The sequence below is a fragment of the Meles meles genome, chromosome 2 (genome assembly GCF_922984935.1).
Source record: "Meles meles chromosome 2, mMelMel3.1 paternal haplotype, whole genome shotgun sequence".
In the NCBI taxonomy this organism is placed as follows: Eukaryota; Metazoa; Chordata; class Mammalia; order Carnivora; family Mustelidae; genus Meles; species Meles meles.
The window spans coordinates 67879729-67906623 of record NC_060067.1 but is presented as its reverse complement, the minus strand read 5'-3'; the positions used below and the strand labels follow the sequence as shown (position 1 = coordinate 67906623).

At 52.1% G+C, this 26895-nt stretch overlaps 1 protein-coding gene across 1 annotated transcript; it reads left to right on the top strand.

Moving 5' to 3' along the window:
* Nucleotides 1-346: 346 nt before the first annotated feature.
* On the top strand, nucleotides 347-12240 carry MSANTD1 (Myb/SANT DNA binding domain containing 1). Its single transcript, XM_045997575.1, has 4 exons — nucleotides 347-395; nucleotides 3457-3721; nucleotides 7248-7523; nucleotides 9775-12240. Exons 1-4 carry the CDS (start codon nucleotides 380-382, stop codon nucleotides 10013-10015), a joined length of 798 nt encoding a protein of 265 aa, XP_045853531.1. The 5' UTR covers nucleotides 347-379; the 3' UTR covers nucleotides 10016-12240.
* Nucleotides 12241-26895: the final 14655 nt, after the last annotated feature.

Sequence of the window (26895 nt, the reverse complement as noted above, 5' to 3'; positions counted from 1 at the left end):
CCACCCCCATGCCACCCCCCGCCCCCTGCCATACTTCCGCCACATTCCGCGAGCTTCCCTGCCTTTGCCCAGGATGGAGTGTTTCCACTGCTGAACTCACCTGCCCACTGTGATGGGCTCGACTTGTAGGTGTCCGCTTCTGGCAGGCGCTGGAGGCTTCTTATGGGGCACACCTGCTTCCTACCCTGGGCCTGCCTGCCTGGCTGGGCCCCCAGCACTCAGAGTAACTCCTACCAAGCAACAGTTCGCAGGGCCCACAGCATGTGGCCACACAGGTGCCCTGGCTTCCCTCTGAGGCTTGACCACCCTTCTTCCCGCAGGTGCTGCCGGATGCCCAGCCCCTGGCCCTCTGCCTCCCCATCCCTCAGAGACTGAGGCCATGCAGCTGTGCCAAGGTATGAAGCCCCTCCCAGCACAGGACAGACAGGGCACCCCCACCTAGCCAACTGTGCTTGGAGGCCTCCCTGAGCACTCCCCTCTTTGGGGACTTCCAGTGCCCCCTGAAACCCGAAAAGACATTTGGACTCCAGCCTCTTGCCCCAACCCCTCTGGACGCACTGGTGGAGGGAAAGCAGGACATGCCAACCCCTCCTCAGGGATCCCTGTTTGCTGGAGCGCTGAGCACAGTGATGCCTGTGTGCCGGCAGCTGCCCCTCAGCAGCAGTAGGACCAGCTAGCCTGCAGGCTGGGGGCCTCAGGGCAGCAGCTTCCTGACGTAGCTTCACTGTCCCCAGCCAGGCCAGCTTGCTCTCTGTCCTCTTCAGTGCTCTGCTGGCCTCTCCCTCAGGCCCCCACCCCTGTCTCAGGAGGTGCCTGGAGGCAGCCCCGCTCAGCCCTGGGAGCCATGGGGGAAAGCCCTTGCCTGAGCACTGGGGGCTTGCTGGAGGGTACAGCAGCCCTGAGCCTTCCTGGGGGGTGCTTCCTGGCCAGGTAGCTGTGTCCCTGTGACCCCAGGTGACCCCGGCGGCCCAGAGAGGAAGAAGCTCCTACAGGGAGTTGATGACAGGGCTAGGCCTTGAACCAAGAACCTGCTGAAGGCGGGGCAGAGGCTCCTCTGTGCCCACACACGTGCCCCTGTTGCCCTCGCCCAACGCACTTCCAGTTCTGACCCAGCCTGGGCACCTCCTGCCCTTGCACCTGACAACTCCCCATTCCAACCTCAGCTTTTGGGAGCATGGCCAGGTCTGAGGAGGACTTCTGTTAACCGTGGTAAAGCCTGGACTTCAGGAGTCCCTCCCCTGGGTTCAGGCCACCACCAGAAGCCCACAAATGGCAAGCAGCCTGGCTGGGCGCCTATGCCTGGGAGGCGGGGCTAGGGTCTGTCTAGCAGGTGCAGCAGGCCCCTGCACTTAAGCCACTGGGGTTTTACCTTTTAATTTTGAATGTTGGTGCCGTTAGGTGGCGCTTTTTCTCCATGGTCCCCATGGGTTCTGTGGCCTTGGTCTCCTGCCCTGGCGGACCCTCCCGCTGACGTCCACTGACCAGCCCCAGGGAGCACCTCAGCCCACCCCAGCCTGGCTTTCAAGCCCACCTTTACTCCCACTCCCCCCACACTTCCCCAGGGATGGTCACACTGTCTCCCTGACGACTCCGCTTTGTGCTCCTGCAAGCCGGCCTTGCTGCCAATGTGAGCCTGGTTCTTTCCCGCAGTGCCCTCTGCCTTCCTGGTGAACCAGGCCCTTGGTGAGCACCCCTGTGTCGCCTTGCAGAGCTCACTTTTGTCCTGCAGTGTGCCCTCCCAGCCCTGCTGATGCTGGCAATCCGTGGCCCCGGCCCTCAAGACATCAGGATGAGCCTCTGTCAAGCCCTGGTGGAGACCTGCTGAGGGATGGTGAGGGTCCCATGGCCAAGGACCCTAGCCATGGCCAGAAGCCACCTTGTCAGCACTGGGGGGGCCTCCCAGGAGACCCCAGGAAATGGTGGGGAAATTGGCCAGGCACACAGCAGTTTGCACTGGTTTACAGGCACACAGCAGTTTGCACGTCCTCTGTGCCCTGCCCAGGACCATGGGCACATAGGAGGGGTGACAGGTGTTTTTTGCTGGGAGCCTGCCAGCCTGGGCTCCTTCAGGAGACAGCACAGCACCGGGTCAGACGCACTTCCAAGCCAGCCCCTTGCCCACAGGCTGACTTCACCTCTCCACCCCTTGGGCTTTTCATGTGTAAAATGGGAATAACCATGAGGATCAAAGTGGGAGATATTGTCTATAGCTCTTAAAACAGTGCCCAGGATCCAGAGAATACTCAAATTATTATGTTCTCACTTTTGCAAGTATTCTGAACCCAGGATCACACAGCTAGAGTAGAAAATAAAATGGCCTGGCTCGATGTAGATCCAATTGTCATGAGGGAAAAAGGGAAGAAAGACCAAAACCAAGACTACAGAGAGGAGGCGATGTCAGAATAGGGCTTTGAAGAATGAGTAGGAGTTTGCCAGTAAGTCCAAAGGCCAAGTCTTGATCTCTTGGGAAGGGAGGGGCTACCTGAGATTGGTCCCTTCATTTGCTCACGTAGTTACCCAGCAAGACTTTAGCAAACCCTTTTCCGTGAGGTACTGGGGTTGCAAGGAGCATGCCACCTACTGGGCAGAAGCAGGTCAAGGGCAGATGGTGCTGAGCAGGATGAGGTTAGGGCTGTGTTGGGGCTGCCCAGGATGGGAGAGACAGATAGATACAGCCACCTGCTGCCCACCACTCCCTGGCCTTGAGAACGGCCTTGGCTTCTCCGCTCACCCCACATCACCTGTCCCACCTTCACGGAGGGAGACAGGCCACCCTGCCTGGCCTGGCCTTGGTGCATTTCCCATAATGAAGTGGGAGTACATTGGCCAGGGCACGCTGGGAGTGGAGCATGTTGTGGATAGGCGAGGGTCAGTGTGTGTGTGTGTGTGTGTTGCCGCGGGTGGCTTTTGCTCCTCTATGTCTCCCCTAGGCATCCGCCTCGCTGCCCATCCTCCTCTCCACCTCTGCATCTCCCTCTTCATTTGCCCGGGCCCTCGTTTTGTCCCTCCCTGACTCCCCTCATCGTTGGCCCTTCCTGGGTCCCTGGCCTGTGTGAGTGGGGCAGGGCGGAGGGGCCGCGGCCTGGTCCCCAGTCCCCAAGTTCAGGGAGCCCACTGCATGCCAGGCTCCCGACGGGCTGGGCTGGGAGGCGGGGCCGGCGCCAGGCCACCCGATTTGGGTCTGGCCGGCTTGCTGCAATATTGATGGCCCGTCAGGGCAGCCCTGATTCCTGTGCTTTCAGTTAAAAGGTTTCTGTTGTTGTAGCTTATGCAGTTGCTCTGTTGCTATGGAAACGTGACATCAAAATGACGTTTCCCGTTTAAAAGCTTTTAACTAAATTCCTGCCTGTCAGATGTAGGCCCCATTTTGAGCGCCGAGCTGCCTTCCAGGAGTGGGGCTCCCGCCCTGGTGTGCAGGCCACGGGCCCGCCTGAGCGCCCTCTTTTAACCCCGCAGGTGCCTCCAACATGGCGGCAGCCGAAGTGCCCGGCTACCTGGTGTCCCCGCAGACGGAGAAGCACCGGCGCGCCCGCAACTGGACGGACGCCGAGATGCGTGGCCTCATGCTCGTCTGGGAGGAGTTCTTCGAGGAGCTGAAGCAGACCAAGCGCAACGCCAAGGTGTACGAGAAGATGGCCAGCAAGCTGCTGGAGATGACGGGGGAGCGCCGGCTGGGTGAGGAGATCAAGATCAAAATCACCAACATGACCTTCCAGTACAGGTGGGCTCTGCGCACCACGTGCCTGCGTGCCCCACGCCCCATGCCCCAGCCCTACACTGGCCCAGCCCTGGCCCCGCATCGGCGGGCTGCCACAGGCCCCTCGTTGCTGAGTCAGGAAGGCCATGTGTGGGCAGAGCCTGGCCGCAACACGGGGCCTGCATGAACCGCTGCCTCCTGTCGCTGAGGTGGGGAAGCTGAGGCCCAGCAAGGCGGGCCGTCACCTGGCGGCACCGCACCCAAACCCCTGCCCAAGCCACCCACAGGCAGCTCCCACTCGGTGAGACTGCGTGCCGGCCTCCCAGGCACGGCTCGGCTAAACAGGGAAACTGAGGCCAGGGGCGAGAAGGAGGCTCCACTCCCAGGCCTGCAGATCCCGCCCGGTGCTCATACTCTGTCCTTTCTGGCAGCCACCAAGCCCAGCTGTGAGTGCAGCCAGCATGGTCCATGATTGGTGAGCCAGATGTGTCGTTGGGCTGATGCTGGGGTACCCAGCAGGCCCCCACTCATGGAAGGGGCCTTATTTATGGAAAGAAGCCATGGGGACCCAGGCCTGGCCCCACATCTGCCTCTACCCCTCCTGCTGTGGCTACCTTGCCCTGGCAGCCTGAGGGAGGCTGCTGGGTCGGGCCTGTGGACAGGGTTCCCAGGTGGGTGCAGTCTGGCACCCCGTGGGGAGACAGCCCCAGCCCCACAGGCCCAGCACCTCGGGGGTGGGGGTGGGATCCAGGCCTGTCTGCAGACAGTCACTGTGTGCAGAGGGCCCTGGGCGTGGCCAGGGTCACAGGTGTGGACTGGGTCATGGCCATGGCAAGGGTCATGGGCAGGGCTAGGGTCATGGGCAGGCCAGGGTCCTGCTGGGGGGAAGGTTGCCCCAGAGCTAGGGGCTGTGGGGGGAACTAGCAGCAGTGAGAGTGGGGGGGCCCTTAGGGCATACTGACAGAGGTGGACCTGTCAGTGTGCCTGAGAGGGACACTGTCCCCGGAGCACATGCAGGTACCCAGCAGCTCCCAGCCCCAGTGTCCTCCTGCTGCTCCTACCGGCTGCTGTGAGCAGAAGGCAGAGGTGTTGTCAGGGCTGGGTATAGACAGGCTTGCCCTGGGCACCTTGAGGGGACCTGCTCTGCCAACAGTAGACAGGGGGCCACCCCTTGCCCCTCCTGGCCTGCAGCTCCCAGCCCGTCTGGGGCCTGGATGCATGCAGAGGCTTCCCAGGGCCTCTGACGTTCAGTTGACCATTTTCAGTTGTTAACTTTTCATGGCCCTTGAAGAAGTAGTTCCAGAGCTTGGACCTGCCGGAAGGCCCATCTCTGCCTGCAGCCCCAGCTCCCAGGCAGGCCCAGGGGCCAGAAATGAGGCAGCCGCTAAGGGCCTGAAGGCCTCAGTCACAACATAAACAATGTTCAGTTCCAGCCACTAGCTGGAGGGCTGAGTTGTCCATAGATGTGTGTCCCCATTCCCCCCCTCCTCCATGCACATGCCGCACCCCTCTATGCCTGGTCGGGGAGAGTTGCCCATCTGACTCACAAATTCATGGGCTCTGATTGGTGTCTGGCCGAGTTATTAATTATTTATCCTGAGAGCCTTCTGCAGAGTCCCAGGGGAGGTGTTGTGTTCTATTCCTGGAGGTGGGGGCTGTGGGCCAAGAAGGCTGTAGGAGAGGAGGGTGCAGCAGACCTGGGGAGTGGGGCTCCATTCCAGATGCTGCTGTGGTAAGGGTTGCACACATATACAACACTTTATTTTCCCATTCCCTGGGGGGGGGGGGGGGGGGGGGACTGAGGCCTAGAGCGGAGTAGGGGCTTGCCCAAGCCTTTAACAGGCTGATGCTTTCATTGGTTGACTAGTTCTTTATCTCTTTCCTCCCATCTACCCGGAAAGCCTCCCACAGCAAAGTCTTTTCTTATTTTTTCACTATAGCTCTTTACATATTAAGGTTGTCAGGGTAAGAAAACCTGAGTAGCTGCATTCCTTGGAGCATGGTTTCTTGGAATACCCTTCCGGGGTCTCCTGTGTCAAAGGCAGGCCTTCCTTCATTTCTCCAAGGAGTAACCTGGCCAGTGGTCAGAACAAACACAGGGGGGCCTCCGGAGGGGCTGGAGGGGAGCCTAGGCAGAGTCTGGATGTGGGCCCCAGGCACAGTCCTCTACTTCCTGCACCTGCAATCTGTGTAGGCCTCCAGGGTGATGGGTGGTCCTGGGATCAGGAGATGAAGCAGCCATGCCTTTCCCTCTGTGGCCTGTGCCTGGCTTTCTGCTGAGGACATTCTGCTCAGTGGATGCTGTTCCTAAGGCTACCTGCTGCCATGGCTGGGCCTTGGCTTACTGCCCTGAGCCACAGACCCCCGTGCTGTCCAGGTGGGTGCATTTGCTGAAAGCAACTAGTTCAGATGGTCAGCTCAGTATTTCCAGTGACCAGCGTGACTAGGGGTCCATGCTGGCAGGAACCCCACATCAGGAGGCAGGAACCATCCGGCCACAAGGGTTTCTGTAGCTTGAGGGCCTGCCTATTTGGGAGGGCCACAGACTAAGGCTGGGTCAGATGGGGCAGACAGCAACTCCCCCCGCCCCACAACTTGTGGCCTCCTTCCAGGCCTGGCCAGGGCTGCCCAGCTCTCCTGTAGCTGTGTCTCCCTTCCCTGAGCTCCCAGAATTCAGCCAAGGCGCAGGGACCTAGAAGGTATGTCTGCAGGGAAGAGCAGGATGCAGGGCTCGGTAGGGGCCCAGCCCACGATGGGCAGAGCTGTGCTGTGCATACCCTTGGCCCCTGAGTATAAGTAGGAATGGGGAATGTCAGGCCCAGCCCTGCTGCCTCCTGGTACCTTCAGTCAGGAATATTATCTGGTCGGTTTGCTGTTTGCCAGAACTGGGCATTGACTTATTAAATTCTCCCTAAACCTTGTGAGGAGTTTACTTTGCTTGTGCCCATTTTACTGATGTGAAAATGTAGGCTCAGAGAGGTTAATGAACCTGTCTAAGGTCACACAGCAAAGTGGTGGAGATGAGCCACAGCTCAGGTCTATTGGACACTGAAGCCTGCATTCTTTACTCTGTGGATCTTGCTTCTCAGGCATTCTCTTTGGAAAAACACAATCCTTCTATCGTGTCTTACGTTTGCTTTATATGATAGTTATCAGAAGATTTTATTTCTATGTTTGTATGATGTATTTTATTATTGCTGGTTAACTTAAAAGCAGGATTTGTTCCTTGTAGGGAGTTTAGAAACTACAGACCAGCAAGGACAGAATCAGTACAGCACAGCCCCGGGCCCCGGCGCTCACAGACGATCCTACTCATGTTTGGGGTGCATGATTCTAGTGCCCACCATGGGGTAGGTCCCCAGCCTGACTTCTTTCCCTGTCTCATGTCACTTTGGCCCTGGAGCCTGGCCAGTTTTTCTGGGGAGGCTGTCTGCCAAGAGTGGTTCCCTGGGGCCCCAACGCCCCCAAGCACCCCTCAGCCGAGGGCCAGGTGGAACAGGCCGGGGGCAGCTCCGTTTCTCACCCTTGGCTCTTGTGTCTCTCGTTTCAGGAAATTAAAATGCATGACAGATAGCGAGTCCGTCCCGCCCGACTGGCCCTATTACCTAGCCATTGATAGGATTCTGGCCAAGGTCCCCGAGTCCTGTGATGGCAAACTGCCGGACGGCCAGCAGCCGGGGCCCTCCACGTCCCAGACCGAGGCGTCCCTGTCACCGTCTGCTAAGTCCACCCCTCTGTACTTACCGTATAACCAGTGCTCCTACGAAGGCCGCTTCCAAGACGATCGCTCCGACAGCTCCTCCAGCTTACTGTCCCTTAAGTTCAGGTAGTGTGTGTCTTCCTTCCCTGCCTCCACCTCCAGCAGGGCCAGGAGCCTGGCGGCCAGAGAGGGGACTGGGAGAGGAGAGGGGCAGTGGCTCTGGGGCGGTGGCATCCTCTGCCATCCCTGGCTGGCTGCCAAGGCCTAGGTGGTATGCAAGGGCGCCCAGGACAGGGAGGCTGCAGATGGGGGGGCCTCAAATGGGGGCCCTCAGATGGAGGGCCACGGGCGGGGGGCCCTCAGACGGGGAGCCTCAGATGGGGGTGCCACAAATGGGGGCCTCAGATGGGGGACCTCAGACAGGGGGTGCCTCAGAGGGGGTACTTCAGATGGGGGACCTCAGATGGGGGGCCACAGATGGGGTGCTGCAGACAGGGGGCCTCAGGCAGGGGCACCTCAGACTGGGGGACCTCAGACGGGGGAGCCTCAGATGGGGAGGCCTCAGCCAGCGAGGCCTCAGATGGGGGGACCTCAGATGGGGGGCCTCAAAGGGGGGCCTCAGATGGAGGCCTTCAAACGGGGGGCCACAGATGGGGGTACTGCAGACAGGGTGCTACAGACGGGGCACTTCAGAAGGGGGCCTCAGACGGGGGGACCTCAGAACGGGGGCCACAGATGGGGAGCCTCAGACGGAGGGACCTCAGACAGGGGACTTCAGACGGGGGGCCTCAGATGGGGGTCCTCAGACGGGGGGAGCTCAGACAGGGGACCTCGGATGGGAGGCCTCAGATTGGGGGGCCTCAGACGGGGGGACCTCAGATGGGAGCGCTGCAGACAGGCGGCCTCAGGCGGGGAAGCCTCAAAGAGGTTTCAGACAGGCTGGTCAGACTGGGAGGCAGGAGATACTGAAGTTCAGGCCATCATGTCCATAGTCTGGGTTCATCTCCTGGCTCCATCACTTTCTAGCTGTGTGGAAAGTCCTTGACCTCTCTGGGCCTCAGTCTACCTCTGTAAAATGGGGATAAATCAGCACTTAGTCTGAGGATGGCTGGGAGTGTCATGAGAGAGAAGGGTGGGGCCTGGCACACAGAGGAAGACCAAGTGTTCCCCCACCGATCCCCCAGTTTCTGGCTCCTGGGCTCCCCGTCACCCCCAGCAGACCCTGACCCGGGGTCCTCCTCCTCCCTGCCCTGGCAAGGCTGGCTGGGAGGGGAATTGGGCTGAACTCCTAGATCATGCTCCTCAGCTGAGACCAGCAGGCGTGCCTGTCCCCTCTGCTGTCCTTCATAAACGTCCTGCTTGGCCAGCACCAGCCGCATGAACCTGCCCTCGGGAGGCCCACAGACAGGTGCACAGGAAGCACAGCTCCGGGGTGTGGAGGCCTGGGAACCAGAGGGACATTTGGGACCAGCTTTCAGGGGTGACTAGGAGCTGGCTGGTTGGGGAAGAGAAGGCACAGAGCAGATTTGAGTGTGGCCCTGTTTCTTCCTCAGCCGTGGGCTGTAGGTCTGTCAGACGGGGGTGAGATGAGGAGGGTCTTGGGGAGTGTGAAATCTGGGGCTGCCGCTCAGTTTGTCTGGCGCCCCTTCCCTGCGTTGGATTTCTCAGCAAAGACCCTAAACAAAAATGCCTTTGTGACGGCCAGACGGAATCGGCTGGAAACTTGAGGGTTACGGCCAGGTGTTTCCATGGGCTGACCCGGTTCCCAGACCCACAGCTGCCCCCAGGCACCGCACCAGGGCTGGGACATGGGAGCTGCTGTCCTGCCCTGAGGTTGGCCGGGGCGCTGCTCTGCTTCAAAGCACAGGGTCCAGACAAGGGAACTGGCAAGGCCTGGGGGGGCCTGGTGGGAGGTGGCCTGTTAGACCAGGGTGCTCACTGCCCCCGAGCAGAGAACACAGGGTCCGGCTGCAGCACCCGCTGCCTTCACCTCCCTGGAACCACCAGAGGTTCCAGTCCCCATGGGACAGTGCCCCTGGCCACCCAGTCCTTCTCGTTTCTCCCCTGGTGTGGCCACTGCCCCCACTTCCACCGAGCCCCCCCCCCCAGGCCTATGTCCACCCCACCCGGCTCCGTGGGTTTGGGGCTGCTCCTGTGGCAAGGTGTACCCTGTCCACCCAGGCTATGGGGGTTTGGATGGCCCTGGGACCCAGATCACTGGACCGCCTCGGGTCCCACAGGGTGGCGGTGCCCACAGTCCCTCCTTGCCAGCTGCTCAGGGCCACCATGGGGTGGGGGTGGGGCAGTGCTGGGCATGTCAGGCGGGCAGAGCCACGACCCTGCGGCCTGCCATCCCCACGCGGCACTGTCCTTCCAGGTCGGATGAGCGGCCCGTGAAGAAGCGCAAGGTGCAGAGCGGCCACTTGCAGAAGAAGAAGCTGCGGCTGCTGGAGGCCATGCTGGAGGAGCAGCGGAGGCTGAGCCGCGCCGTGGAGGAGACGTGCCGTGAGGTACGCCGTGTGCTGGACCAGCAGAACCTGCTGCAGGTGCAGAGCCTCCAGCTGCAGGAGCGTATGATGAGCCTGCTGGAGAAGATGATTGCTAAGTCCAGCGCATAGGGCCGGCGACACCGTGCGGGCCGGCTGCGCCAGCCCGGGGCCCGGGGTCGGGGCGGATGGCCTGCCGCCCGCCCTGGGGCTGCTCTGGGGAAGGGAGGCCATGGCTGCCAGTCTCGCTCCAGCCGGATCCTTCAGAAGAACTCCTGGCATCTGTCCTCCAACACCGTCACCGTCAGTGGTACTCGCAATGGCCTTTGATACTCACTGTGTGATTTCTCATGACTCCCTGGAAGCAGAGCTCACGTTCTCAGCTCACAGGTTGGTCTGTTCCAAACACGAACACGAACAGGGATTGGCCAGTGACAGCTTCATGTCCGGAGAAGAAACCCTCCTGTGGGGGAGACGGTGGTCTTGTCTGACCCCAGGCCGAGGCCCAGAAAACCTGCTGCCCTCTCCTCGGAGTGCCGGGTCCTCCGAAGGCCTCCCCATGAGGACACTAACAGAGCAAGGCCCGGTGCCCAGGTTTCGGTTCTCTGGGCCCAGGGAGGTGGCACTGATGAGTCAGAGACCTGGCCTCATGCACTCACACTCTGGTTGGGAAGGCAGCCGAGCAAGGAGGGCAAAGTCATGACAGCAGGCTGCGGTCCGCGCCGCACGAGGAGGGAAGAGCAGGGACGACAAGGGATAAGCTCACCTTCCCGCCTCTGTTCTATCACCAGGAGGAAAACCTTTCCAGACCGTTCTCTGCTGGCTTCCTCCTAAGTCTTGTTGGCCACTGGGGCTTTGGTTTCCCAGCTGCCAGGGATGCAGGGCTCCCTGCCTGGGACTGGCATATTGCTGCCCACACAGCAGGGTTCTGAGACGACCCGGCAGGTGAAGTGGTTTGACTTACGATCCAGGAAAGCGCCTTCTGGGTGAAGGCAGAGGTCCCGCCAGGAGTCCTCCCCAGCCATCCCGGTGTGATAACAGCCAGCTCATCTGAAGCTGCTGTGGTCGCCCAGGGAGTATGAGGCCAGCCCCAGGCCTGGCTGCGGTGGGCAAGAGACTAGGCAGCCGTGGAGCCCAGAGGGGCCAGACGCCCCCCAGCTCAGCCACCTTGGGGACCCCCCCGGCACACATGCCAGGGACTTCAACCACACTGCTTTGGGACCAAAGGCAGTGGTGCAGTGAAGGTGTGACCGGTGGTTCTGCTGACGTGTGGACTTGCCAATTTCTGCCAAAATAGCCAGTGTTCCCACCAAGGCCAGTCTTGGCTAGCAGCACGTCCGTGAACCCGTGCTGGGGAGGTGGGCACGGGACAAGCCCCAGCAACCGCTGCAACGGAGACCTCAGGGGCGTCGTGTGCTGCCGACCCGAGCTTGGGGCTGGTTTCAGGCTGTGCCTGAGCATCACCTAGGTGGCGACAGACTGCAGCTCTGCATGACCGTCCTGGCGCTCCTGGGACCATGGCCGTGGCACACCAGTGTTCCCATAGCTGCGGAAGGCTGTGGGCACATGTGTTATGTAGCATTTCTGCCTTTGTACTTAGGGGTCATTTGCACTGTTTTATTTTCCCAGCTGTCTCGCTGAGCATGGGGTCCACGCTCACTCTCTCCACGTCTCGCTGAATTGGTGCTGCCACAAGCTCCATTGGGCTGGAGCAGGGCAGGTGCAGTCTGGCGGAGGTCAGTGCAACTACCCACGTCACGCCCTCCATAAACTGTATCTGTCGCGAATCTCTGATTTCTTCTGTAGTTACAGAAGGATGTTGTGCGGGGGGATGTGGCCATATTGGTAAATGCTAAGCTATTTGATAAGATCCAGCAAGACCGCCTGTTAATACCGAAAACTGAAATCAGGAACCAGATGAACGTGCATCCTTTCACCTTTATTATTATTTAACGTTGGCATTTTTAGCTAATGCATTAAGACAAACAAAACAAGCGGGATAAAAGAAATGAAAATTACCTTTATTTTCAGATGATATTTTTCTATTCCCAGAAAGCAGATACACAAGAGATCAAGAGCTCTTTAAACCACCCTGAACTTGTGGATTATGAGAATGGAATATTCTGCTCACAGTCATGATTGAGAACTGCAGGGAATCTATGAACAGGTTTAACCAGAACGGTCCAGGATCAACACTAAGGAAACTCTGGTTTTACCGTAAAATCTAAAACAATTCCTGAGCGTGTGTGGGAACCGTATACCCCCAAACGCTCCCAAGTAGTGTCATCATTTTATTAATGTAATTCCAACAGTATTCTCAGTAACATTGTGGGTTTTTGTTTTGAAATGGAAGAAAGCTTTTTGTTTTGTTTTTAAAGTGGGCCCCATGCCTAGCACAGAGCCTGACATGGGGCTTGAACTCACGACCTTGAGATCCTGACCTGAGCTGAGATCAAAAGTCAGGTGCTTCACTGACTGAGCTGCCCCAGCGAGCCCTGAAGAAAGTGTTTGTAAGTTCAGATGAAAAAGGAAATGGGGCAAAGAGTCTGAGGCCAGAGGATGGAAGGAGACCAGCCAGACCTCATGTAGCACCGGGAAGGCTGTGCTGTCTGTCTGAACCAGAAAAACGTCAAGAGACAGGAGCCCAGACTCTGCGAGGGGCGGTGGGCCCTTTTGTGAGTGGGCATGCGCAGGGCCCCTCCATGCTCTGGAGGGGACTGAAGATGTCACTGCTTGTGTTCCTGTGTACCCTCATGACCAACACTGACACCCAACAGACGACTGTATGAGAAATTAAACCTAAGACTTAAAAAGGTACTCATTTAAAAATAACAATAAACCCATTATATGTTGACATCAATGACAACTGCATGAAAAGTACATTTTCTCAAACAAGAGGTTTTCGCAAGAAGAGGGGCATGGTGTTCCACGCCCCCCAATCTCTGGCTGGAGAGACGGCAGCAGGCTGCCCCCAGCGCTGCCCCAAGCAGCTCCGGATTCTGAGGGCCACAGGATGTGCAACCGTCCACAGAAGATCCCACACCGCACGGATAGGCATTTGGAAAAGAAAGGGATCTTTCGCTGACACGTATGGGCCACTGTGCACACCCCACCTGCAGGACTCCCCTGTCGCGAAGGCAGGTCGCCACGTGAACTCAGTCTGTATGGTGCCCTGGGGAGCCCCGCCGTGCACTGGGCACGTGGATCCCACGGCACCAAGTCAGGCCCGTCTCTGTGCCCACGACAGGGCAGACCCCCACAGAAATGCGCTCTCATCACTCTCCCGGCTGCTAACCAGCAGAGCCGTTGCCGTGGCAGGTGGTCAGGCTCAGGGCTGTGGGAGCAGCTCTTTTCCTTCTGATCTCAGCGCGAAAGCGGGAATTTTGGCTCTAGTCACCACAACCACATGAGTTGTTCTCCCGGCGGGGTCGGCTGTCTGTTTCCAAGAGGCACCCATGTCCCTTCAGGTGAAAAGTGTGTTCCCGTGAAGAATGTGTCCCGCTGTCCAACAAGAGCTCCCTGGTGTCCAGCACGAGTCCCCGCGCTGACCGACCCTGTGCTAGCTGCCATCTCCAGGACTCCGAGTCCAGACACTCACACCACACACAGGCCTAGCCCCCGTCCGTCTCGGGTGGGCCCAGTGGGACCCCACATGCCCCCCTCAGGTCACCTACCTACTTCCTGAAGGTGTAACTAGACCAAAGCATGGTCCCATCCCTCAAACGGCTCCAGAGACGCCTTCCCTTCCAGGAGTGTGGTTTCCTGGCACATCTCGGCTTGGCTTCCAAAACACAGATGTGTCATTGAGAGCAACACGGGACTCTCCAGCTCTGTCGATGGGGGACACCATTTGCAGCCACTGTCGCACACGAGGTGTGTTTACTGGAGCAGACCCACAGGCCCCAGGAGCAGCGGTCCCCCACGGACCTCGTAGGGCACTAGGTCACCATCACCGCTGTCTTCCCAGGCGATATCACTGCTCCGTGCCACTGCTGGTCTTCAGTGATCCCCGCCCCCCCACCATGTCCTGTTTATCCAGAGTGGTGACCCCCACCACTGGTCAGGGCAGGGGAAGAGGTGTGAGCAGGTGCAGGGACCTCAAGGTGAACCAGGCATGTGTTGGAAGAGGAGGGAGGACAGAATCCCGGAAATGCAGAGGTCATCTCCCCAGGAGCACTGTGGGACTTCGGCAGCCTCCAGAGCCACAGCCGCTCCCTGGGATGAGGGTGAGGGCGTGCTGGCCTATGTGGGCCGGGCAGCCACGCGCACCTCATTGGACATCCTGTGGATGTTCTGACCACAGCTGTGAGTGGGCCAGGGCAGGAGAAGATGCTGGCTGGCCCTCGCCAGGACAGGAGGAGGACACCCCGCGTTTGGGAGCGGGCCACGCTGTCTTTGGCAGGTTACCTACCGCTCTCCTTTTAAACAGCCTTTGGTGCCAGGCTTTCTGGCCTTAGGCGACCAGGGAACTCCTGGTCTCCAGTGAGCCCTTCCTGGGTACCCTGATGTGCGTGTATGACACGCTCGGGGAGTGGGCATGTGCATCTGTCTCCACACCGAGTCTCTGTGCCCGCCCTGATTAGGGTCACAGACACCTTCCCCGGGGGCCGTCCGTGGGGCCGCTCCCCTGCCGAGGGACAGATCCTTCCGGGCTCTTGGGAGTGGCGCAGTGGACATCCCTGTGTGATCTGTGCTCACTAGCAGGCGTTCTTAAAACAGACAAAACAGGTCTAGGGGAACTCAAAGTTGACCAGGAAAGTCCCCACGCTACGCTCCATGGCTCCCAGGTGAGGGAGGGCCAGAGTCACAGCACCGTCTGCGGACAAGGCTGGCCCTCCACTGCCGAATGGTTTTGGAATCTTGTTAAAAATAAGTTGCCTAAGGGCCCCTGGCTGGATCAGTGGGTGGAGTGAACGGCTCTTGATCTCGGGGTTGTGAGTTCAAGCCCCACACTGGGTAGAGAGATTACTAAAAAATAAACTTTGAAAATCAACCAATAAATTGCCCCCAGATGTGTGTGTCTCCATCCACAGTCTGCCTTCTGTCTGTGAGTGATGATCTCTATTCTTGTGTCAACACGTAACTGTCGTAACTACGGTAAGTCTTGAAATCTGACATTGTCCATCTTTCAACCTTGTTATTCTTTTTACAAATTGCTCGAATATTTTAAGTCCTTAGCATTTCCACATAATTTTTTTTTAAATATAGTAAACGACACACAACGTAAAATCTACTGTTTTAACCACTCTGAGGATCCAGTTCCGTGAACCAGCAAGTCTGTTCCCACGGTGGCAAGCACGCCTGCCTTCCACCCTCCCCGACTGACCCTGTGTCCCTGGGGAGCAGCATCCTGCCCTTCTCCACTCCTGGCCCTTGACACCTGGTACCTGACTTTCTGCCTCCGGGCACTTGACTCTCCTAGGCCAGGCTGTCACGAGAGGGTCGCACGTCTGGATGCATCCTCCACGTTCACCCGTGTGACAGCAGGCCCACCAGCCCGTGTGCCCACCAGTGGAGCACGTGGGTCCCCTTTCCCCACATCCTCGCCAACACTGGTTCTTTCTGGTCTTTCCGATGAGCACCATCCTAACGGGATGAGGTTCTGGTTGGCATTTCCCTGATGTGAGTGCTGCTGAGTGTCTTTTCATGTTGGCCTCTGTGTGTCTTCTTTGGAAAAACATCTCTTCAGATCCTTTGCCCGTTTTTTAAATTTTTTCTTTTTTAAAAGGTTTTATTTATTTATTTGACAGAGATCGTAAGTAGGCAGAGAGGCAGGCAGAGAGAGAGGGGGAAACAGGCTCCCTGCCGAGACCCTGGGATCAGGACCTGAGCCAAAGGCAGAGGCTTTAACCCACTGAGCCACCCAGGTGCCCCCTCTGCCCGTTTTTTAATTTGCTTTTTTTTCTATGTGAGCTCGTATATATTATGCAGTCAATTCCTATGTGCAGGATCGCAGGATCAGAAGGGTAGGAATTATCAAAATGCCTTCCTAAGATGCTGTCTGAACTATTGCAAACCCTAAAAAAGATGAAAACATCCCAGTTCATGTCTGAACCAACCAAAGCCTTAATACCAACCTGATTCTTTATTTTTTAAGTTTTTTTAAAAAATATTTTACTTATTTGACAGAGAGAGAGATCAGGCAGAGTCGGCAGAGAGGCAGACAGAGAGGGGGGAAGCAGGCTTCCCGCTGAGCAGAGAGACCAGGACCCTGAGATCATGACCTGAGCTGAAGGCAGAGGCTCAACACTGAGCCACCCAGGCGCCCCCAACCTGATTCTTAAAAAAAAAAAAAAAAAAAAAACGGCAAAATAAAGTGAAAGTCTAAATAAAATACAAGCAAACATAAGATACCACAACCAAGTAAGGCTTCTTTGAGAAAAGTGAGGGCCTTTGCAGTCGGAGAACGTACAGCAGAATTACCAAATTCACCAAGTTGGCATGGGGGACTCCATCAGACTGCAGCTCTCAGATGGTCCCTTGAAAAGCCCCCAGCGTAACAGGACTTGCTGGGAAAGGGACACAGGTGACACTATGCCCTGCCCCCACCGGCAAACAAGTGAGAGCCACACCCAGTAGGACTGTCACTGTGGGTCAGCAGCAGCCAGGGACAAAATCACGGTGCAAATGTTGGAAAAGGAGAGGCAACGATTATCTGTTTTTGCTAATGCTATGATCGTAACACCTGTAACAAACCCTATAAGGTTAATAAGAGAGAAGTATATAGAATTAGTACATAAGATTCCTTTTTTCTACATTATTAATAACCTGTTAGAAACAGGAAAACTCCCATTCATAACAACCAAAGCTATGAAGTGCTTATGGATAAATGGAAACAGAGAGGACTGTAATCAGAGTGAAGAACGAGGGACACTCGGACAAAAGGTGTGAGGCCGTGTCCCTGGGGGAGGGGAAATCCTCCTGGGGTGGGAGGGGAAAGAACTTCCCTGGCAGGGAGGACGCCCTTGGCTGGGGAGGATGTCCAGGGAGGGGGAAGGATGTCCTGGGGGTAGGGATGTCCCAGGGGGACAAAGATGTCCCTGGGGGTAGGACGTTTCTCTGGAGGATGTCCCTTGGTGAGGAGGATGTTCCTGAAGGGGAGATGTTCCTTGGGGGAGGACATCCTGGGGAGGGGAGAATGTCTCTGGGGTGGGGAGGATGTCCTTGGTGGGGGGAGGACATCCCTGAGTGGAGGAGGATGTCTCTGGCGGGAGTCTTGCCTGACACAGCACATTCTTTCCTGTCTCCCCACTTTGGGAGAGATGCTCCCCATGTAAGTGCCCTCCCGCCCCTGCACACCTGCGGTCACTGGCCCCAGTGCTCACCCATGTGCCCACCAGCCTGACGGATCTGATCCCAGGCCTTGCTCCTGGGCCTCAGTCTCTCTAGCCTCTGTGCCCTTGAGGCCTGGGGGTGGGCTCGTCTAGAGGAAGGCAGACCCGGGCTCCTCCTGGAGCTCTGTGGGGCTCCCCCCAGCATCACGGCATCATGGGAGCGTGGCATCATGGCACGTGGCATCGTGGGAGCATGCCATCATGGCAGCGTGGGAGGCACCGTGAGGCCCATGTACCCGCTGGCAGGGCAGGGGCGATGCGGGCGCACTGGGAGGCAGCCAGGGGTTGCTCAGGAGAGGTCAGGACCGTTCAGGGGAAGAGGAGCGGGGGTTGTGCAGGACCTGATGGCCGATGCCCCCCATACCCTGTGTACATGGAACCTGAAGCAGAAGGAAGGCAGGAGGGCCACTGGGTGTGGGGGAGAGCCCTGGAGAAGCCAGGGATCTGGAGCCCCAGACTGGCTGTGCCCCTCCTTGGGGGAGGCCCACAGTCAGCCCTGCCCCTCCCGGGCTCTGTCCTTCTGGAGCCGGGGCTGGGCACAGAGGCCGTGGTCGGCAGCCAGCACCGCCCCCCGAGGCCCTGTTCCAGGGGTGGGCAGAGGGTGGCACGGCCCCCCACCCCGTACAGGGGAGCACTGTGGAGGGCTGCCCTGGGCTCCCAGACACACTGCACTCCTGTTCTAGCTGTTGCCTCAGGTCCCTTCCCCAACATACCCTTGAGCCTGCCCCTCTATGCCGCTTCCAGATACCCCCTGCATTGTTCTACCTGCCTGGGTTCCTCAACCCCCAGGGTCAGAGTCCAAATTAACCCCAGGTCTAGCCCATACTTGCGGGGAGTGCCACCCCTCAGTCCGGCTGTGGGGCTGGGAGCAGCCTGCCTGCTGCGGGTCCTCTAGTCCCAGGAGCCCGGAACATGGAAATTCAGATTCCAATCGCGTGCCTGACCCCCCACCTCCCTCATTTTCAGACTGCCCTTTGTCTTTTCCTGTTCAGAGAACTTTCCAGAGACTTTCCAAGCTCTGCCTGGGAACAGCGCGGGGCCCCGAGTTGCCAGCTGCCGTCGCCAGCAATCATCCTTAAAGCACAGGGACAATTTTAATTTCACAATAATTGGAAATATCAACTGCAGCACAAGCCGTCGAAACTCATGGAATTTTAATGGGCAGCTGGCTTAGGTTACAGCCAAGAATAGTAGCTCCGCGCCCAGCCTGCATCCAGGAGCCTGGGGCAGCACTGGCCTCTGGGAGGAGCGGGGGTTTGGGTGGAGGACGGTCCCTGCTGAGTGTTCTGGTACCAGAGGGGAGGGGATTGAGACTCGGAGGCTGTGGGACTCCTCAATCCTGTGGAGCAGGGGACCGCACGTCCAGCGCATGTCCCCCTGGAGATGCAGCCTCCTTGCTTGAGGCTGAGCTCTCCTGCTGCCACACTCCCTGGGGGGCCAGAGCCCCCCCATCCCTGGCTCCTACAGCCCCTGCCCACAGAAGCCTTCCTTGGAGCGGGGTTGCACGTCTGGGGTGTCCCCACCACACCTCGGGGCCGTGCTGACCTCCTGTCCTGTCTCGGAGGCACAGTCCCAAGTCTGAAAACAGCCTTTTGACACATTCTGTCTGGTTTTCAGTTTGCAGTGGGCAGAGTGGCAAGTCTGTCATTTCCCCCATGATCACCCAGTTACTCCAAGACTAGATACAAGACTTTCCTTTCCCCCATTGAGTTTCTCTGAGGCCATTGTCAAAAATCAATTCACTGAACAAGAGGGGGTCTATTTCTAGACCCGGTTCCACTGGTCTGTACGGCTACGTTCCCCTCACGACTATAGACTCTTCTCCTTTATAGAAAGTCTTGAGGTCAGAAGGTACAAATCTTCCAACTGTGTTCTTCTTTTCTAAAATTGCTTTGGTTATCCCAGATCTCTTACTTTTGCATATAAGTTTTAAATCAGCGTGTCAATTTGAACCCCCTCCTCAAAAACCTGCTAAAATTTTTATTGAGATGGCATTGACTCTCTAGACCAACTTGAAGAGAACTGATAGGTTGCCAATTAATATCGAGTCCTGCAGTTATGAACATGTGATATGTCTTCCTTTGGCAAAGTTTAGTACATCCTCTGTTAAATTTATTCTTCAGTATATTATTTTTTAAATTGTTTGTTGGTGTTTGGATCTTAAAACTCACTTATTAGTTCCATAGCTTCTTAAATAAATTCCTTAGTGTTTTCTAGGTTCACAATAATGTTTTCTGTGAATCATGCCTTTACTTCTTGTTCTCAATTTGTATGCCTTTTTTTCTTTTTTTGTGTTTTATTCCTCTGGCTAGGACCTCCAGTACGGTGTCAAAAGAAGCTAGGAGAGCCCCATCATTGCCACGTTCTTGGTCCTAAGGGAAAATACTCAGGTTTTTGCCATTGAGTAGAATGTTTTTTTTTTTTTTTTAAGATTTTATTTATTTGACAGACAGAGATTACAAGTAGGCAGAGAGGTGGGGGGGGGAGGAAGCAGGCTCCCTGCTGAGCAGAGAGCCCGATGCGGGGCTCGATCCCAGGACCCTGGGATCATGACCCGAGCTGAAGGCAGAGGCTTTAACCCACTGAGCCACCCTTTTCACAGACATAGTCTATCAAATTGAGGAAGTTCCTATTTTTAGTTTGTTCATTTAGAAATTTTCATCATAAATGGGTATTGAATTTTGACAAATGCTTTCTCAATATTAACTGAGATAAGTACGAGATTTTACTCTTTTATTTTGTTGATGTTATGAATAATACGGAACAATTGCATTTTATTTATTTTATTTTATTTTATTTTAGAGAGATAGAGAGAAAGTGGAAGGGCAGAGGGAGAGGGAGAGAGAGAATCCCAAGCAGACTCTACACTGACCATGGAGCCCAATGCAGGGCTGGAACTCAGGTCCTGGAGACCATGACCTGAGCTGAAATCAAGAGTCAGGTGCTCAGCCAGCTGAGCCACCCAGGTGTCCCAAGAATTGCTTTTTAAATGTTAAGTCAACCTTGCATTCCTGGGATAAACCATACTTGTTCATGGTGTGTTATTCAATGTAGTAATATTTTGCTAAGGATTGTTGTGCTCGTGTTAATGAGGACATGAGTCTACGATTTCTTTTTCTCATGATGTCCTTGTCAGGTTTTGGTATCAGAGTTATGCAGGTCTCATTAAATGAGTACTAAAGGGGCGCCTGGGTGGCTCAGTGGATTAAGCCGCTGCCTTCGGCTCAGGTCATGATCTCAGGGTCCTGGGATCGAGCCCCGCATCGGGCTCTCTGCTCCACAGGGAGCCTGCTTCCTTCTCTCTGCCTGCCTCTCTGCCTGCTTGTGATCTCTCTCTCCGTCAAACAAATAAATAAAAAAATCTTTAAAAAAAAAAAATGAGTACTAAAGTAGTCCATCTTTCTCTGTTTTCTGAGAAAAAGTGTGTAAGGATGGTATTTCTTTCTTAAGTGGTTTTACTCACTCCAACACCATATGGTCCTGGGGATTTACCTATGGGTTAATTTCTTTATGGAAAATGTTGGGTTTTTTTTTTTACCTAAAATTTCATTATGAAAAGTTTAAACCACTCAGAAAAAAAAGAATTGGATAATGACAGTCATTTCCATTTCCTAGATTAACATGTTGTTATACTTTCCTAATCAAATATCCTTCTCTGTATCCATCAGCCAATCTTACTTTCTGGTGCATTCCTAAAGTGAAGTTGTAGACAGCAGCACTTTCTCCTTCAAGTTCTTAATTATTCAATTTCTTTAACCAATATAGGGCTAAACTTTCTATTTCCTCTTATGTAATTTTGTTGTGTTCTTAAAAAAATTTTTCCACTTTATGTGTTGTCATATCTGCTGTGACAAAGTTATTCATATTATTTTATTTATGTCCTAAATATCTGTGGTCTCTATAATGATATTCCTGGTATTGGTCATTTGTCTCTTCCGTCTCCTTTTCGGTGATCTTGCTAGGGGATGGTAAATTTCATTAATTTTTTTGAAAAACCAACGTTCACCTCTCAATGTTTTACTATGGTTTGCCTCTCTATTTCATAAGTTTCCACTCTTTTACTATTTTCTTCCTCCTATTTAATTTGTTCTGTATTTGTTGGCTTCTTAATATGGAGGCTTAGATCATTTAAAAATTTTTTTATTTATTTTGTATTTTTTTATTTTATTTTATTTATTTGACAGAGAGAAATCACAACGAGGCAGAGAGGCAGGCAGAGAGAGAGGAGGAAGCAGGCCCCCCACGGAGCAGAGAGCCCGATGTGGGGCTCTCTCCCAGGACCCTGGGATCATGACCAGAGCCGAAGACAGAGGCTTTAACCCACTGAGCCACCCTGGCGCCCCTGGAGGCTTAGATCATTTTAAACCATTTCTACTATAAGCATTTCAAATTAAAAATTTATTTCCTTAAGACTACATATTCCACAAATTTTGATATATTGTATTTTCGTTACTATTCAATTAAAAACATTTTTCTGGGGCACCTGGGTTGCTCAGTGGGTTAAAGCCTCTGCCTTCGGCTCAGGTCATGATCTCAGGGTCCTGGGATCGAGCCCCCACATTGGGCTCTCTGCTCTCCCCACTAAGCAGATCCCCCCCTCTCTCTGCCTGCCTCTCTGTCTACTTGTGATCACTCTGTGTCAAATAAATAAAAATCTTAAAAAATTTTTTTTTCTAATTCCCCCTTGTGATTTGACTTGTGAATTATTTAGAAGCATGTTACTTGTTGAAAGTTGAGTGCTTTTCTAGATATCACTATTGATTTCTGTTGTTGGTAGAAAACATACACTGGATGACTTCAATCCTTTAAAATTAATAAGATTTATTTCATGGCCCAGCATATGTTCTCTCTTGGTAAATATTCCCTGTGCACTTGAAAAGGGTCTGTATTTTGTAGTTGATGGATGTGGTCTTCTATTCATGTTAATTAGGTTAGATTGTTTAATGATGTTCAAATCTTTTAAATCCTTATTGGTTATTTTGTCTGATTTTCTCATCAACTTTGATATAAAAATGTTAAAATATTCAACTATAAGTGTGCTTTTGTCTATTATTATTTGTCTCCTTTTAGTTCTCATAATTTTTGTTTCAAATATTTGAAGATACAGCCGTTCCAGCTTTCTTTTCTTTTTTTTTTAAGATTTTATTTATTTATTTATTTGAGAGAAAAAGAGAACATGAGAGAGGTCAGCAAGAGAAGCAGACTCCCTGCCGAACAGGGAGCCCGATGTGTGACTCGATCCTGGGACTCCAGGATCATGACCTGAGCGGAAGGCAGTCGCTTAACCAACTGAGCCACCCATGTGCCCCACTCCAGCTTTCTTAAGGTTATTTTTTCCCATGGTATTTCTTTTTCTATCCTTTTATTTCCAATATAAATGTGTTTTTATATTTAAAGTGTGTCTTTGTTAAACAGAATATAACCGTGTATATTTTAAATCCTGCCCGACATGCTCTGCCTTTTAATTTGGGTGTTTAGCCCATTTATATGTAATTTAATAATTGATATGGGCACCTGGGTGACTCAGTTGGTTAAGCGTCTACCTACGGCTCAGGTCATGATCCCAAGGTCTTGGGATTGAGTCCCACATCAGGCTCCCTGCTCAGCAGGAAGCCTGCTTCTCCCTCTCCCAACCCCCTGCTTGTGTTCCCTCTCTCACTGTCTCTCTCTGTCAAATAAATAAATAAATAAAATCTTTAAAAATATGTTTGTGTGTATATATATATAAAATAATTGATATAGTTAGGTCTATATCTACCTATATTCTTTCTAATTGTTTTCTATTTGTCCTGTTTATTCTTTGCTCTTTTGTTTCTTCTTTCCCTCTTTCTTTTAGATTAACTGATTTTAAAATTTAAAAGTCTTATCTCCTCTATTGCGTTTTTTGCTGCAATACCCTTTTACTATTTTCTGGAGTTCATTCAGGGGGTTCCGATACGTATCATTTGCCTCAAAATCATTTGAAATCACACTATCCTACTTCATGTATAAATAAAGACCTTTCAACATATAATTCTATTTCCTTTCCAAATGGAAATTATAATTTACATGTACTTATAAAAATAAACATAGACTACATTGTTACTATTTTTGCTTCAATGTCCAACTGTCTTGGGGCTCCTGGGTGGCACAGTTGGTTAAATGTCTGACTTTGGGTTTCAGCTTGTGTGGTGATCTCAGGGTCATGAGATCAAGCCCTGAGTTTGGCTCTATGCTCAGTGCAGAGCCTGCTTAAGACTCTCTATCCCTCTCCCTCTGCCCCTCCCCTTCTCTCTCTCAATAAATAAATCTTTAAAAAATGTTCAACTGTCAAATAAAATAAGATAAAAAATAAAAAATGTCCAACTGTCTTTAAAGAAATAAGGAAAATAGAAGTGTAGTCTTCCATATTTACAGATGTATTTACCATTTCTAGTGCTATTCATTCCTTTGCATAGATCCAAGTTTCCATCTGGTGTCATTTCCTTTCAGATTAAACAACTTCTTTTGTCATTTCTTGCAGCGTGCATATACTAGCAATAGATTAAATAAGCTTTTGTTTATCTGTAATTACCTTTATTTTGCCTTTCCTTTTCAAGTGTATTTTCACTGGATGTAGAATTCACAGTTGACAGTTTTTCTTCCCAGTCCTTTAAAGATGTTTTTCTTTTGTCTTTGGTTCCCTATTATTCCTGATAAAAACTGAGCCATTTTTATCATACTAATGTATATAATGTCTCTTTTCCCCTTTGGTTGCTTCTAAGATATTAGTTTTTTGTTTTAAACAATTTGTGACTTCTGTGTTTTCTTTGTATTTATCCTGCTTGGGGCTTGTTGAATTTGGGGGTCTATGAATTGATTTTTTAAAATAAAATTTGAGAAAAATTTGGCCACTATTTTTTCAAATATATTTTCCCCACGTTACCTTTCTGGGATTTGACTTACACATATGTCACATTCCTTGATGTTATCCTATAGGTCACAAGTGCTCTTTTTATTTTATTCAATCTTTTCTTCTCTGTGATTTAGTTTGGAATATTCATACTGATCTGCCTTCAAGTTCACTGGAAGTTTCTTCTGCAGTGTCCAGAAACCTAGCCAATACATTTTTATTTCAGATGTGATATTGTGATGTTCAGTTCTTGAAATTCCTTTGCAATTTTGTAGTTCCCATTTATCTCCCAAAATATCCCATCCCCTTATCCATTATAGCTATCCTTATCTGCAGATTCTTCTACATATTTGTATTATTTTTCACATTGTGTGTCTGCTAATTTCAATTACTGGGCATCTAGGGTCTATATCTTTTGATTGTGTTTTCTCTTGACATGGGTCAAATTTTTCTGCTTCTTCACATGTCTTGTACTTTTTAAAAAGATTTATTTATTTATTAGCGAGAGAGAGAGAGAGGATGCCTGTGCAAGCAGGGGGAGGGGCAAAGGGAGAGGAGAGAATCTCAAGTAGGCTCCCCACTGAGGATGGAGCCCAATGCAGGGTTTGATCCCCCAACCCTGAGATCATGATCTGAGCCAAAATCAAGAGTTGGACTCTAAACCGACTGAGCCACCCAGATGCCCCCACATGTCTTGTTATTTTTTTTTATCCCATTCCAGACATTGTGTGTAAATGAATGGTGGAGATTGTTACGTAATGTTTTATTTTTATTTTGTTCCTATTTCCCCCCAAATGCAAGCCATTTCCTGAGTCTGGGTAAGGGGCTTACCATTCAGATTCTTCCAAGAGTCAAGCTGACTCTGGAGCTGGGACACAGCTTTAATTACATTGCGTTCATGTGCATTCAGCCCAGCCCTCTAATTCTATTCCACTTCACCTTTTTGATCTTGTCAGAATATGATCCATGAGCCTGATTCAGATATATTTGGTTCACCTTAGAGTTAATCCCGGTGCGGCCTGGGGTCTCAGCACTTCCAGAATGTGGAGGACTAAGTGCTCACTTTGCTGTTCACTCTATTTTCTATTCTTTGCAAAATCTGAGTCTGCGTGGGAGAAAGTAGATTAATGGAATCTGACTTATCATCTAAGACTGTGTTTGCTTCTCTTCCTCTTTGCTCCTCCTTCCACCAGTGTGAGAACCAGACTTCTGCTCCAGGCATGGATGTTGCTACCGCATTCTGTACTCTATGAAGAGCTGTACTCTATGAAGAGGAATTCAGTTCATTAAAATGTCTGTATTGACTTACTAACTACATAGAAAAGTACCACTTTCCCCCCTGTTTTCTTCGTTGCACTATAGGAATGAAAGTCTTTTGCACCCACACTCCAGTTGGAAGGAGACATCCCATTTTCTTTTATTCATTATGCTCCCCATTGAAAGTGCTTCAGCTGATGGAAAAGACAAATTAGTACATTTATTAAATCCTCCCTCTCAGGTGGACTGAATGTCATAGATTCTCATAACCTAAAATACTGTTTCGGCATGGTGCCATTCGTCTTGCCTTTCCTCCTATTTCTATTTGTGACTGTTTCCAGTGGTTCTCAGAAATCAGAGTAACACTCATCACAGCACCTGAGGATCGGTTTTGCACTACTGAGCACTCATACTACTCTTCTGTTCCCAGGTGTGTCGGGCTGGACTGAACAGCGAAGTGGCCTACCTCTACTGGGCATTGGCATTGAATGTGGAGGCTGTGAATCATGTTACTCAAAGAAGATTCCATTAAACTTTAAAAAATCAAATGAAACAGCTTTGCCTTCATTTAATACTTTAAAAATTGCCAAGAGAAGACTAATAATGGTGCTATCTATCACAATGCATAAAGGAAAAGGTAAACAAGCCCAAATTTTGGCCAGAAACCCAGAAGCCTTCTTTGTGCCAGCCCATGGCACAGAATCTGAATTTGTTATACGTGGCTTCGAGGATGCCAACGATGATGATATGCTTTGGAATAATTCAAGGGTCCTAGCTGATAGTTTCTGCATCTGCCCAAAGATGGAAACGCTTGATGGGACATGTAGCATATTTGACCTTATAATTGCCCTCAGAAACACAAAAAGAATGCCAGCTAGATGCTGTTAAAACAGTTAGATTTAGTTTACCCAAGATTCCAGCTGCTTGAAAGAGTTAAGTAAAATAGCAGATTAACCTCAAATGAGGAGGAATCGTGGTCTTCAGAGGAAAGTGAATTGTTTGCTCTGTCGCAGTCATTTGGTGTGCCCATCGCTATTGATAATATTAAGAAAAGCTTGCCAAAAAAGAAAAAAAAACAGGTTGACCACTTAATGTTTTTAAAAATTAAGTCTTTTTTTTTAAATTGGAGAGATAATAGCTTCTCTCAAAAAACACCACAAAAAAACAAAAACAAACCATCTGTGAAATAAGCATTAAAAATAGCGTTCTAGAAAATGTAAGGAAATCAGAACAAGGAAATGAAATCATTTGCATGAAGTTGGAGGAGATGATTCACCTAAAAATAATCTCAACCAATTCCATAGAGAATAGTTACTGTCGGTTTAGGTGAAGACATGATCTTGATTGACGAGAGATTTGAATAAACTGGAAAACATTTGGGTATTTCTGAAACAATTTCTCAGTGTTAACAAATTGGAAGGAAGAACTTTAGAAATATCGCACGAATTTAGCTATTGCTTTAAGGTCTGGTGAAAATCTTGCTGTTAATAGTGATTTCTACGATGAGATTAGTTTGCCGAATTTTTTGTGATAACGTTTCATGTACAACC

Coding starts and splice junctions, on each gene's coding strand:
- MSANTD1 (XM_045997575.1), top strand. Junction 3,722..7,247: donor AACATGACCTTCCAGTACAG/GTGGGCTCTGCG, acceptor CTCTCGTTTCAG/GAAATTAAAATGCATGACAG. Junction 7,524..9,774: donor TTACTGTCCCTTAAGTTCAG/GTAGTGTGTGTC, acceptor CTGTCCTTCCAG/GTCGGATGAGCGGCCCGTGA.